The sequence below is a fragment of the Macrobrachium nipponense genome, chromosome 7 (assembly GCF_015104395.2).
Source record: "Macrobrachium nipponense isolate FS-2020 chromosome 7, ASM1510439v2, whole genome shotgun sequence".
Classification (NCBI taxonomy): domain Eukaryota; kingdom Metazoa; phylum Arthropoda; class Malacostraca; order Decapoda; family Palaemonidae; genus Macrobrachium; species Macrobrachium nipponense.
The window spans coordinates 48,691,996-48,707,132 of record NC_061109.1 but is presented as its reverse complement, the minus strand read 5'-3'; the positions used below and the strand labels follow the sequence as shown (position 1 = coordinate 48,707,132).

Here is a 15,137-nt window from a genome sequence, read left to right as displayed (position 1 = left end):
AACAAAAAATACTATGTGTAAGAATAAGAACAACAACATGCTACGGTAACCTGCGTCCTTTGAAACTCCACAACTCCGTCGCACCGTCCCACGCGCAATTGTGTACAGCATCGTCGAACGAAGAAGGGACTCCATTCCCCTACAAGTTAACAAAGTGTTTCCCTTCAAGTCCTCCGCATTTTCTGACCACCAAGCTCAAGAAAAACACTTAAATGCGTAGTACCTTCGTAGCCGTTTCTTCTATAAAAAAAAAAAAAAAAATAACGAGATCATTCGTTTAATGCTGAATGCAAAAGACGTCTCCTTTAGATTAAGTAGAAATATATGACTGAACCTAATAAGACTCCTTGGAAGCACATGAAAGAAATCACAACGTCATAAAGCCATCACTGTCGCTGTGATATTCTATTACTGAGTAGAAAGTTATTCCAATACAAATAAGCGACAATTTTTTTTTTAAACAACAGCTGCATAGCATTAAATAACAGAGGCACAACTTTCTACTAAACTGAACAATACTGTTACTACGAAGACAGTGGTACTTTCCGGGAAGATAGGTTCCATCAATAATTACAACCAAGTCACTACTATAGTAAGGCCTTACAATACAAATGGCCTTGACGCCAAAAAAAGGAAAGCTATTTTCTTCAGCATCTTTCAAACATAGCAACATTCTTTCCAAGATGAATACCAAAAGACTAGACGTCACAATTCTCGTGTGTGTGTGTGTGTGTGTGTGTGTGTACGGTACACACACACACACACAGAGAGAGAGAGAGAGAGAGAGAGAGAGAGAGAGAGAGAGAGAGAATGCCATTGGCAACATATGCCGTGAATAAATTACGAATGTAAGCTTCGCATTAAATTCCGGAGCCAAGTGCTTTCTTCGGCATTTCTTGGATGCAGCAAATATCCACACTCGTGAGATGTGTCTATTATCTCTGTGGATGTGATTATCTGCGCTTTTCAACTTTGTTCCGCTGTTAAACACGAATAAATAGGTATCAAAACAATGAAGCTTGATCGCGAGACAATCTATGTTGCATGAAGTAAGTAAGTACAAAGTACGAAGACTTCACCAACTGCAGGCGTAAAAAGCAACAAACTTTTATGAAAGCTGGAATTCTATGAAGTGACCCTTCTTAGGAACTTAGTAAGCATAAGATTCCGATACTTTCGTGGAGAGAGTTTCTACATTTTAAGTATGAAGAGTGTAAGCATTAAGCAATATAGAACAAGCACGGTTCTCCATGCGTCAAATGGCTGCGTGCATCGATTTCCAGACATTTAATGAGTGTCGATTGAGAGCTTTAGGCGGTGACAGAGACATCTTGCATTTATTAGTGAAAGAGTCATCTTGCATGTATTATTGCATATTGTACACATCATTCTATCGGTCCAACAGAATACTGAATTTATAAGAAACAAATTGTAATATCAATTTCCAGGAGGCCATCTCTCCCAAATATCAACCGTAATAAAATATTTGAAATGGGGGGAGAGCCACAAGTGAAATGTTTCTTCCTCCTCTTCCTCTCTCGCTCTTGTCTGTTGTAACTAAGTAACAACGAAAACTAACTCAAACGAGATTTTTTTTTTCCTTAGCGAAAATGAGTGTTCAGCTTTAACTTCCCCAGGACAATGCGACATTTTGGTCTATATGCGACATTTCATATTCCTTTTCCAATGCTACCTCTCGGGAGCTTGATCTATATTTAGTAAGGCACTGTCACAGGAATAGTAGGATGCGATCAGTCAAGCGAGGTTATCAAAATACACATTTCAGTCATGCTCACAATTTTACGCAAAGAGAGAGAGAGAGAGAGACGACTAGGAGGAGTTCGACGACGAAGAGAGGAGAGAGCGTCGTGAAAGGATGGAGCAAAGAAGAGCAGGAAGACGAGGCGAGGTGACGAGGCGAAGAACCGAGAGCAGAGAGAGAGAGAGAGAGAGAGAGAGAGAGAGAGAGAGAAGGATCCAGGCCAAAAACCAGGGGGTTCTGGATACTTCCCTAGGATAATATGGTGCAGGAGTAACGAAAGAGAGAAAGAGAAAGAGAGGATAATGTCGGTTTGTTGAGCAATTCTGGTGCTACGCTGCTCCCGGATTATAAGTAGCAGAAAGAGAACTACTAGAATAATGATATTGAAAACAATCCTTCTGCGCTTGACACATATCATTGCATCCTCTGGACCGGCCATCTCTCCCAAGATTCCCTAGACTCGTCCCCTTCTCTCCTACGCAGCCGGCCGCCGTCTCCCTTGCTGGCCTGGGCCCTTCCTGCTCTCTCCCTCCTCACCGATATCGTGCAAAATCTGGACTCGGGTCTCGGGGAGTCGGGACCGACGACCGAGTCAGTTGCCGGCCAACTCTCGTTAGAGCTGCCTCACTCTCTCCAGTGCTCGAAGCCTTTACTCCCGCTTTTCACGTCCCAAATTCCACCAGAATGAAGTTTTTCGTCGCTCTGTCTGTCTTGGCCGTCTTCGGTACTGGTAAGTAAACATTCGACGTCTATCAAGTCAATTTCTTGTCGAAGCGACCGGGATTGCATCCGAACAATTGGCTCCAACTTTTACCGGCGAGAGGGCCTAGATGCTGATGTTGTAAGGGGCGCCTGCAGCACAGGTGATAACCCCCCCACGAGCAAAAACAACGACTGGATACTAGGGCTGAAAGGGGTTGGCGTTGCGTGGAGAGAAAATGGACGTAGGGGCCCGGACAGGAGTATTATACCTTAATCCTTGCAGTTTGTCCGCATCTATCCTAAACATCAGCTGGCTGTGTGTACGTTCCCCTTTAAGTGACCTCAGTGTGAGATCAACCGTTTCCTCTTTTGTCTTTCAATAGGAAGTCCTATTTAAACTTGCCAAAAGCAATCATTCAAGAGGAGGCTGCAATTTCGAAGCCTCTCCCTCTCCTACGGTACGCGACTTTTACTTTGCCGTTCAATCGCGATCAACAAAGATAAGTGTTTCACGTTTAAAGAGAAAAACTTAAACCGAATACGGACCAAGTAATAATAATTTCTTATCCAACAATCTCAAAAATGAGAACTACTTAAGTCTCTCTCTCTCTCTCTCTCTCTCTCTCTCTCTCTCTCTCTCTCTCTCTCTCTCTCTCCTCCAACCCTACTTGTCTCTCGTTGAATCTATATTTATAATTATCCTGACGGAGAAACTCACCCTACGCCAACTCTAGATCAAACAAGATCTCGAGCCAGCTGCTGCTACGCCACCCTGACAGAGATATTACAAATGGAAATGCCTTTAAATGCACGTGCAAACAATATGCTTACATAATTCAAATCACTTGCAGTCTCGCGCGCACGCGCACGAAACATACACAAGCAATGAGAACTAGAGAGAAAGGAGAGAGCGAGAGAGGAGAAAAAGAGGTTATATGTTTGAGTTTCACATCAAAATCCTCTATTTTGACGCATGTGCAAGACGTACATGTACATATTTATAATACATTTATATCATCTAATACAGTCCCTTGAAAGAAAATTGAAGAAATAAAACTGGAAAAAAATCACGTCTTCGTGAAGTTCATGAGGGCACTCCTAAATACTTTCATTTTTACGACGAAAATAGGATCTGTTACATCTCCCAAAAGTGACTGATATTCCCTGCAGATATCACGAAAGACGGAAACAAAGAAAGCGACCGGTGAGAAGAAAACGAGAAGAGTAAGCAATATGAAAATGCATTTTTGGAAGCGGTCCAAGCTGACTTACCCCGAGTTAGTATTTATTTCGTAATCCGGCAGCGCCCAAGACCAGTTTTTGGATTTCGTTCAATGGAACAATTCTCCGACACCAGCAACGAAAAGGGGTCTCTAGAGATTATAATGCTAATGCATTCGACGGGTTTCTACGAAATAGCTGTGTCACGATATACGGAGAAGCTTTGGGTGGAGTAGGCATCATCGATTGTTAAATAAGTGTGTATATATATATATATATATATATATATATATATATATATATATATTATATATATATCTATATATACTATATATATATATATATTATATATATATAATATATATATACATATACATATACTACATACATATCTAAATATACACACACACAACAACATCACACACACATCACAATATATATATATATATATATATATATATATTATATATTATAATATATATATTTGTTGAATAGCTTTCAGTAACCCCACTTCATCCCTGGCATTAGTAATAATTGTACAGGTAAATGGTTGTAGCTTCTAACTAAAAGAACCTGATCAACTTGACAAACCAAAACATAACCGTCCATCCACTGTTGAAGAGAGATTTATAGTGCTCTGAAAGCTCAACTTGCCCTAACATCAGTTGAAAATATTGCTTACAGTGCTCTGGAAGTCTGAGGTTCGCAATCTTACGTATTGATCCTTCCCCACCATCGACCATTCCAAATAAACAAATGAATAAAAACGGAAACTAACATTATCGGATAAAATCTAGTGGGTTGGGCCCTAACCGCTGACCAGCATTCTTCTGAAAGTTCAACTCCGTGTTTTTTAAAATCCTCTAGGGGTAATCGGAATTGGGCTTGTAGCCCATCTGGGACGTTATAGGTGGACAGAAATGAAAAGAAATGTAAGGCTATAGCGCAAACGAAAATGTGTATGCGTGAGAGACTTAATGACATAATTACTCTTGGCTAACTTATGGAGATAAATCCATTAGCCTTTACCCGACCTTGCGTTATTGCACCGCGAAATTAACAATGGCCCCGGTACTGGTTTTGTGGTCTTTGGTATAATGAGGTAACCTACAATGTTGAAATCGGAAAACAAGTTTTCACGCTGAAAGGTTGCCATCATGCTACTCTTACGTACAGCTGCTACGCTCTGCTATATAAAATGGAATTTCTGCGTCCTGTCTTTACAAGACTTTCTCTCTCTCTCTCTCTCTCTCTCTCTCTCTCTCTCTCTCTCTCTCTCTCTCTATCTCTCTCTCTCTCTCTATGATTTGGTGTTCCTTAATTCTACATCTCAAAATTAGGCAAAGGGATGACGTTTAACTGGAAATAAAGGCCAACTATAATCTAGTCTAATGAAATCCAGCCACATTCTGCATTCTCTCTCTCTCTCTCCATTATCTTATCGTGTGTGTGTGTGTGTGTGTGTGTCTTCAGCATCAAGAGAGAGAATTATAGCCCCCCCCCCCCTTTTTATATTTTATTTTAGTAACACTTGAACTAGAGCCGGCGAAAGTGTCTGATTTTTTTTCCTTCGACGTGGAGAGACTAGCTCTTCCTTCTGATTGGCTGGCTACTTACTCAGCAATGGGTGTGTATCGTAGCCGTGCAAAGTAATTGGCTGATGAAGGAGTTTTCAAACTTCATACGCTTTTTTCCGTGACAAAAACACGGAAAGTCGTCGAAAATGATTGAAAGCAATGTATCTTATCTTAACTGAGGATATCACGCGATATACCTCTTATTAAGCAATGATAAATCCTTTGAACCAATGTTGAAATTTCTGTTAGTGCAAGAAGTAAATTCTCCAGTGTGGACTTTCGCGTCAAACCACTTAGTTTCACCAGCGATAATTAGTAGAGACGGCACTAATAAGAACACACTGTCTGGTCAACAACCCCTGTGATTTATGAACGTCTTAAAACTAGTCGGAAATCGAGCTTGAAGGCGTAACTTCACGATGGGAGAATAAGTGCACTATTCAGATTGCTTAACGTTGCTATATTATTTTCATTCTAATTTTCGCAAGGATTTTGATGCCAATGCGTGCCTGTCTGTCTTGTCTTTTCGATCTCTCGTTATCATATATGTATGTAAGTGTGTTTATGTACATACATACACACATATACGTACACACATCACACACCACACAACACATATATATATATATATATATATATATATATATATATATATATATATATATATTTATATGTTTGTGTGTTATCCACATATATATACATATATACATAAACGCGCATAATGGCTCTTATTCTTTCTTCCCCATACCCGCTGACTCGAACGAAATCACAGCATCACCAATACCTGTCCATTGGCAGGATATCCATTACGAGACTTAAGCAATGGCATTGTTGTTCCCTTCAAGCATTATTCGAAAATTCCATATCACTAACAAAGACAGTTTGGCCTGACCGGATGTCTGTCCATGTAGTAGTATGGTTTTTTTCTCACGACCATCATTTTCTTTAAAAGTGAATGCCAGCAGAACTCGCAATTTTGTGCCATTATCTTACACCCAGAGGTAGAGAGAGAGAGAGAAGAGCGTAGTCCCAAACTACGGAGAATTGTAGGAATATGAGAGAACCGGAAGACGCATGTGAATTCCCGAGCTAATAAGGGTATTTTTCCTTCTAGGTGCCGTTGCTTGTATTAGATACTTGACAAAGTCGTTGTCACAGACGCTTTTAAAATCCCTCTGGCTGCCTCCCTTTAGCGAAAAAATACAGAAAGACGATATGCCTAGGAAAATTCCAAAGTAGGAACTGCACTGCAGTATGAAAGCAGTTTACGTCACTGTTATTATTATTATTTGTCGCTGTTGTTAATGCCAATAGGTTTCGACGCGATGTCGCGCCTCTGGGAAGAATACATGTTATATGGCTATATGTTTGGCTAGAAGCTGCAGTTAGAGAATGGACTGGAGAAATTTTGGCTTTTAGGTCAGAGAGAGAGAGAGAGATAGATTCCATTAAAAATGTATCCGCCCATCACCATAGCGCCATTTTATGGAGTTGCAAAACCGAGTCTTAAAAGAATTAATTACCAAGGCTAACAAACTTCGCTCATGATCTCATCTCTCTCAGTGTCTCTTATGTTGACTGAAAGTTCATTTTTATAAAGCCTTTTATTTCACATTTCTCTCTCTCTCTCCCTCTCAGCGTACAATGGAGTATAATAAAGCCTTTTATTTTACATTTCTCTCTCTCTCTCCCTCTCTCAGCGTACAACGGAGTATAATGCACGTAACTGTGTTGGGAACTTCGTGATGAGGGACAGTGAACCAAGAACATTTAAGACTGAGAGAGAGAGAGAGAGAGAGACAGACGGAGTGCAGATGGCATGGAAACGTGAGGCTAGGCCGAGGCGCTGGAGAAGAGAGGATGATGAACCAGCTAACTGAGGCAGCTCACCAACTATCCATCCAGCTCACAGTGAAGATGGCTCCCGTGCGAGATAAATTCCAGAGAGAGGGAGAAAGATTGTTTTTCAAAAAAATATGGATCACGTACTTGGTGTTTCTTTCGTGAATACGCATTTCTCCCACATATAATAAAAACCCTTAGGAGAGTAGTACATGAGGGTGTCAGCTGGGCTTCTGTGGTAACCAGAGAGCTACGAGATCTTGGACGAGAACTGTGATAAGGGCGGCTAGAGATCTGTGGAGATTTGCGGAAGGTACAGCACAGGAAAGGAGTGGCGGAATTTCACGGAACCCTTTGCGTCGCCTGATGTCGGAAGCGATATTGGTGATGACAAAGAGTTCGTTTTTTTTCAGCTATTTACTGTTACATGAAATTATTATTGAGTTTTATGTGTATATTTTTACATTTAACATAAGGACGCTAAAGTATAAGCGCTTTAGTCCATGCGAATTAAAATATAGAAAAAAATTACCCTCCTTCGGATAACCAAGTAAAGAAGCAAACAGACCAAAGCTTGACAATTGTCTGGAAGGTATGATAAGCAAGGAAAAGAACTTCTTTCTTAAGGTGTCAATGAACATCTCTTCATGACTGCTATAATGATTCGAGCCGCTGAATTCTAAAATTCTTACGTATATATTTTGGACGACTGCATGGATGGTCGAAAACCTACGCTGGCTACGGCAAAAGATCGCCTTAGGGACTAGTATTTCATGCCACTTTATTAACATCATCATCCAGTTTCAAAGCATCTTCAGAAAGTTTCCAAGATAGTACATGTATACGTTAATTTTATCAAGAGAGCATGTTCCCCAGGGCAGAATTTACTACCCCTAGCCTCCTTAAGCAAACTACGCATGCGCGTCCACGCAGCAAAGCTACAAACAGGATCCTGAGAACACACTATAACTACCTGGTATATTTCCGCTCAAGTGACTGATCAACGTTTTGGAAGCGAAGCAGGACTTCCTGCAAGATAGCAGAGTAATGCTCCATAATCAGGGTGATCGCTATCGCTACCACCCGTGGAAGAGAGAGAGAGAGCGAGAAATAACTTACTTCTACTTAGCATTTTTGGCTGACTACGTCCCCTTTCTTTTAGTTCCCTACTCCTCGCGTAATATACTTTTATAATTTACGTCGTTATTCTCAGCATCCGTTCAGTCCTATACAGGGATTCTTATTTCATTAGCCTCATCACTTGGCAACTGCAGCAACCCCCCTACCTCTCTCTCGTAGAGCGACACACGTTAGGGAGATCATCTTTAAAACATTCATCCGTCTCTCAAGTAGGCTACGCTGGATATTTATGCGTCGGGAGAAGAACAACCTTTGTTTCTGCCTCTCCTCCACTGCAAGGAAAACGGGGATAAAATACCTTAAGACAAAAATTGCCCCGAGGCTCCTAACTTCAGTCGCCAGTGTCAAGTGAGACTATAAAAGTTGTCTGTACGAGAATTTTCATTTTCTAAAAGATGGAAAATAAAGCATCGAGCGCCGAGATAGAAAAGAAACAAGCCCGTAACAGAGAGAGAGAGAAAGAGAGAGAGTTGGTGTGGCACATTTTCTTTAACCTACTTTAACTCCATACTTGTTGCCTCTTCCCTTTTATTTTTACTTTACTTATCCAACCATCTTCCTCCTCGCCTATTCCAACCTCACACTTGATCTGGAGACTGGTTCTATTTTATCCTGCTTAAAGTAAGCCATGTGAACGCGTTTAACGCTTTATGAACGCGTGGCAAAGAGGGAAATGCTATGCATACTCGAATATTACAGCTACAGTTTCCAGAACCGCACAAATTAAAGTGCTATTTATGATCTTTTAAGACAAACCCAACAGTAGTAGCAACCAGGGGACTTCCGTAGGGATCGATTACAGAATTTTCTAGAGCCTACGCCCAGGCCTTATAAAATTACACTCGCTTGGAGAGAAATGTCTGAGAGAGAGAGAGAGAATGTAAGGGTAAAATAAGTAAAACCCGGTTTAGTATCAAAGTGTAAATTATCGTTCTGTGCATACCTACACACACAGACACACACACACACACACACACACATATATATATATATATATATATATATATATATATATATATATATATATATATATATATATATATATATGTATGTATAACTGAATCACGAAAGTTAGGAACGTGATAAATCCATAAATAAAGATATAATTCACGAGGGAAAATAAACAACAGAGTATCCGCGAGATCGTTCGACGTTCAAACGTCCTTTTCTTAGCTGATGAGTTCATCTGCTAAGTAAAGGACGTTTGAACGTCGAAAGATCTCGCGGATACTCTGTTGTTTATTTTCCCTCGTGGCTTATATCTTTAAATATATTATATATATATATATATATATATATATATATATATATATATATATATATATGTGTGTGTGTGTATATGTGTGTGTGTGTGTGTGTGTGTCAATGTTCTTCGGCAAGGTACTATGCATACACACGCACACACATGGGGTTGGAAGACGCGGTGCTGACGTGAGGTGTATGGGTTCGTGAGATGGCATTCAAGCTCATATATATTTCGTATGGAAGATTCGAGGTTGTTCTGTGCACTAAGAGATTTCAGCCGTTTCTTTATTGAAAAAATACAGCACTTGAAGGGTAATCTTTGGAATCTGATCTTTTGCCTTGATATATGAAAGGATGCGAGCGCAAAGATCTCCAAGGACAAGAAAATATCTATAAAAAATGAAAAATTGTACTAAATTATGGCCGACATGGAAACACATTTTTTTTTTATGTAGCATTATTGTTGCACTTTTTTTCGGAGTGTACGAACGTTCCTACTGAACAAGACAAATTGTCATCGAACTGACGTTCCAGCTTTTACAAAATAAAATACCTAAGACGATCGAATGGTAATAAATGAATTCAGCACTAAAAACATTTGAGAAGTGGATATATTCGGTTTTCAGTCTCATGCTGCATGGGAGAGGGTGTTCTGTCCATTTAAATTTTTTTTTTTTTTTACGTGGCGTGTTTGGAGAAAGCACCAGTGGAAGACCGTTAAAAGCAACTTTAAAAGAGGCATTAACCTGACTACATGTCCTCATGTATCCTACGCGTGAGGGGCAGAAAGCCCGAAATGTGTTCACCTTCTTGTCGCCCCATCTGTTAGTCCCGGTTGCTTTTTAAAAATATCCCTCTGGCATAAATATCTCGCTGATATCTTTTTTGCGATGAAGGGTAGAGTGCTGATTTAAAATCTGTACACTTTTAAACACATTAACAAAATACTAGACTTAAAAGAAGACGAATACACAAACAAACCTTAACCGAAACATAGACAGGAATTATGAAGGCAGACTACACTAATTATCTTTTAAAAAGAATGAAAATTATAACGGTCTCAGCACTGATCATTATATTATAGTGCTCCAACAAACTTCTGAATTTAGCCTGTGAATCATAATATTTCTCTTGAGCACTGCTATTTCGTTAATAATATTCTGCCTTTTCTCTATTTTTTTTATTGCAATTCAGTCAACAGTAATGAAAGAACTCGCAGATATTACAAAATTAAACATGGCAGATTAGTTTGCAGTTATTCAGTTTAAGTATGTCAGATACTTTTAAGACTTCTTAGCAATATCAGCTGCCCTTAGTAGTTCTTACGTGTGGATGATACCAAATAATTTTCTTTTGTGTTCATATCTTGCTTTCATTTATTATTAAATGTATTTTCTTGGTACTTCAAATTCTTCCCTTTTCAGTGTCCATAATTCTGGTAATACCTTCATTCGGCTCGCTGGAGTAAAAATAAATGGGCTGGTTCTTCTGAGTGTATCATTACTGTGCTGTGGGTCTGGGATTTCGAATTCAATACCAGATAAGTAATTATAGTTGGTAATTTACTTGTCATTCAGGATTGTCTTTACGATCACTAATTAGTATGTCATGACGGGAGGTTTATGAACAAGCAAAATTCCCACATTCCGAGGATTTTACTTCGGTAACTCGAAATTTTTTATTTATGAATTTTTTTTAATGCTGAAATTAACATGAATGTAAGTGTTTATACTGTATTGTGATGACTTATTGAAAAATTTAATCTGCTCTGTATAAATGTTATTGACTTGAGTCTCCTTGCAGCACCTTACAAGAGTGAAGGTAATATGGGCAATACGACGGATATAGCATAATCTTACCTATCTTCTGAGAGAGAGAGAGAGAGAGAGAGAATGAATTTGATACTTATGGTACTGAGGTGATGTAGGTACAAATTTCGTTCTTGTGATCAGTATTTTACTTTTTGAAGCACGACAGAAAAGCCCTGAGTATAAAACCTAATAACTCACCTCATAACGAAATGGAAAAGGAAAAGAAACAAGAAGCCATAAAGCTCTTTATAGTCGAACAAAGGGCAATTTCAGTATGACTTGGTGAACCAAGAAAAAATCCTTTTAGATGACCCCAGCCAAACGTATACACATCGTGGAAATATCCTAGGCTAGGATGCTATTTACCAGTCTGGCGCCACTGGGCGCACACGAAGCTCCTGGGAGTCTGAGGTTCATTCCAGAAAGAGAGAGAGAGAGAGAGAGAGAGACCCAGCCGCTGCGAACGCAAGTTGACCAAGAAAGGAAGAAAAGAGAAAGTTGGCGCGACCTTTTGCGTGTTCTCTTTTCATAGTTGGGGTTGGGACGAACACAATTGTCGGTATACCTCATCAACATTTATTCCTCAGCCTCTCTGTCTCAACATACTGATAGCAATCTCTCATTCTATCTCCACACAGTGGCCTCTCTCTCTCTCTCTCTCTCTCTCTCTCTCTCTCTCTCTCTCTCTCTCTCTCTCTCTCTCTCTCTCTCATACACACACACACACACACACACACACAAAGAAAATAAACTGACTCGGAAAGTGTTTGTGTCAAGTCCAGTTGCTATGGCACAGCACAGGATATGTCACTACGTAATTTTGGAGAGACACAATTTATTAACAAGTCTAGTTGAGGGGACTATTATATTTAGGAGGACAAAGGAGCAGCTGCTATTGTCTGAGCAACGCGCCCCCCCCCCCTTTTTTTTTTTACAATGCCAGCTTCATCCTTCTGGATCTGAATAAAGGCAAGCATATTTATGAATTAACTTCGTGTATCATGAGATTTCACTGATGCATACATATTAATGATAAATAAATGTAATTAAAATAACAGTGAATCGAAATAAGTGTATAAACACCCTGTTTATGAAGACTTAATTTTCCCAACATTATTTATAAATCATAAATCTCCTATTAAACAAAGTTTCAGAACCGTCTAAACAATACTCAGCACTCAAACTGGTTGGCAGGCCTCCTATATCAAAAGTTCAGGCCTCAAGAATAGGGATAGGCCTGACTTGCCAGTATTAGGCCTATTATCATACATGGATACGCCTAGTGGTACTCTAGGAATGTCTACTTCATGGCTTACAGTAAGCCTACTTGTATTCCAGGCCTATAGTTTGTCGTTTCACTCTTGAGCGTTATCCATGGACCTCTTATAATTCTGCTAGGCCCTCCTGGGAGTCTGAGAGGCAACGATTCCACGAAATGTTTGTGCGCCGCAACTGTTCTTCTTGGGACAAAACAACTGTGGTGCAACTTCAGAGGGGCGACGATCTTTACTTTCGAGAATTCGAGCCTTAAAAAGCCTCAAGAAATTATCATACTGTGTTGAAAAGGAACAGAAGAACACAGAAAATTTCCCTACATGCAAACTGCGACAGCGAGTGTAAGGTGCACCTTATATATATAAAAAAAAAAATACTTAAAAGTAAGTCAAAGTTGTTTGCACGCGTTTATTTGCGAAATACATTCATTACATATATATATATATATATATATATATATATATATATATATATATATATATATATATATATATATATATATATATATATATATATATATATATATATATATATATATATATATATATATATATATATATATATATAATTATATAATGCATATCACTTAGGCAAATTTTAAAAACCTAATTTTATAAATGAAATGAGAGAGAGAGAGAAATTGTTCTTGGTGGTTAGGGAAAAGAAAAAAAGGTTCGTGGCAGTGCATCTGGAATTCAAAAGACGATGGAATTACGAAATGGTGGAATCATGGCTCTCCAGAGATGGCATTCTCAAGTAACCACTGCTGGTTGATGTAGCTTTCTGAATAAGCCGGGAAAGCCTTTGTTGAGGGGGTGGGGGAGAGAGAGAGCAAGGAGTGACCTACATTTAAAAAGAATAGTAGCTTTGTCAGTACGGCAAATCTTACGTAATTTCTTCTTGTCAATCAAGTACATAAGAGTCTAGTACAGTCTATATCAAACATACGAGCTTATCTTTAATTTTCCATGCTTCTTCATACTAGTTCAAAATAATGCAGAGAACAGAATTGAAGTTTTATATTTCTGCATAATGCGAAATGATGCTTCTATAAACAATCGTCTCTAAAAAAATATAACTTTATATCCATTTTATTCAATATACTAAATTATTCATCGATCAAAAGCGGTGGTTAATCCGCTGACATCTACACTATCGAATTCCTTGATAGGACGTCCCCATCTAGGAAAAACAGGTGACTTCCTCACGAAGTGACCACGTGATAGACGATGTCTTCAGATAGTAACCAGATCAGACTGGATTTTTCTCTTTTGTTCGAAGAGAACGTTACTCCCTTAACAACAACAATAAGAAAGAAGGCGTGGTCGTGAAAGCTAACTCTCTATTTCAACCATTCCTTTCCAATCTGAATGTATAACACCAAATTCTGAATAAAAATGATACATTTTTACCCATGACATCCAAATACTTCTTTATCTACTATTACACGTCACGAAAACACACTATTACAATGAAAAACGGACATACGTCTAGAAATTAATGAGCTGAAGAATTGCCGGCTTTCGAAGTGCTACTGTACAAACTTTCCAACTGGGACAGTATGGAATAATACCGAGAAACTCCTGCCATCCGCACGATGATAGAGTGCACTTACTAAACGCCGGCTACTACAATTGTAACCGGTTTATAGCCAGTGGTTGGGTGAGTGGGAGTATAAGGTCCATTTAAGAAGGCGAGATGCAAGGGCTTGTTCTGGTCCACAGAAAAGAGCAAATCTGCGAGATTTATTAAAAAAAGAAAAGAAAAAGTCAATGGAGATGTGGCAATACTAACATTATGAGAACACTATGATGGACGCGTGGTTGTACGGCAATCACATCATAATTGACCTTCTACATCATAATTGACCTGAGAACCAGTGAAATAGCAGTGAAATAGCAATGAAATAGCAGTGAAATAGCAATTTACAAATTCGTTAAAACCTCAAACCAAAAATTACACACACAAATTGTTATTTTAGTTTTTATTCTCTTTCCTCCCAGGCAACACGATATCCACATTGACCGCAATATCAATACTGACACATGAAAATGTATATATCAACTCGCGAGCTGGAGCAGTGTGCCCTGCCTATCAGGCAATCTTTTGCTGCTGCTATTCGAGATACACCGCAGTGGATTCGATAGCACTGAAGAGGCTATTTCCTAATTTTTATATACTCTAATTTAAGTAACTGTAACATTTCAAGAAATCGAAGAAGTAAAATGGCAAAACACAAATTCATGTGAGCAAAGATCTTGATTTACATATACGTTCAAACTGCTATGCCTAGTGTTTTGTGTAAAACACACTATTCAGCAAATAATGTTTTTAACAAAAATTACTGTAACCACAAGCAGTTTCGTTGCAATTTTGACAACAGGAAATCCCCCAGCAGAAAAACAAAAATCTGACAATTCGTTAAGAAAAACGATTAATACAATTCAATAATTAACGAATTATCGAAATGTTTACAGCACCAGGGAGCTAATTCTTTGAATTTATTACAAAAGAATACTAAAATAATTGAAATGCAAAAGGCAAACAACCAACATGAAATTT

The 15,137-nt window shown here is 38.8% G+C and overlaps 2 protein-coding genes across 3 annotated transcripts in view; one reads left to right on the top strand and one right to left on the bottom strand.

Annotated features, from left to right (window-relative positions):
• LOC135217298 (general transcription factor 3C polypeptide 5-like) overlaps positions 1–15,137 on the bottom strand; it is a 120,104-nt gene that overhangs the window by 98,410 nt on the left and 6,557 nt on the right. The gene's annotated exons all lie outside the window — the stretch shown is intronic.
• The window catches only part of LOC135217299 (uncharacterized), a 30,648-nt gene continuing 17,822 nt past the window's right edge, over positions 2,312–15,137 (top strand). Inside the window, exon 1 of the mRNA XM_064253065.1 lies at positions 2,312–2,492. Within this exon, the coding sequence (XP_064109135.1) occupies positions 2,447–2,492 (46 nt within the window). The 5' untranslated portion in view covers positions 2,312–2,446. The remainder of the gene's footprint in view (positions 2,493–15,137) is intronic.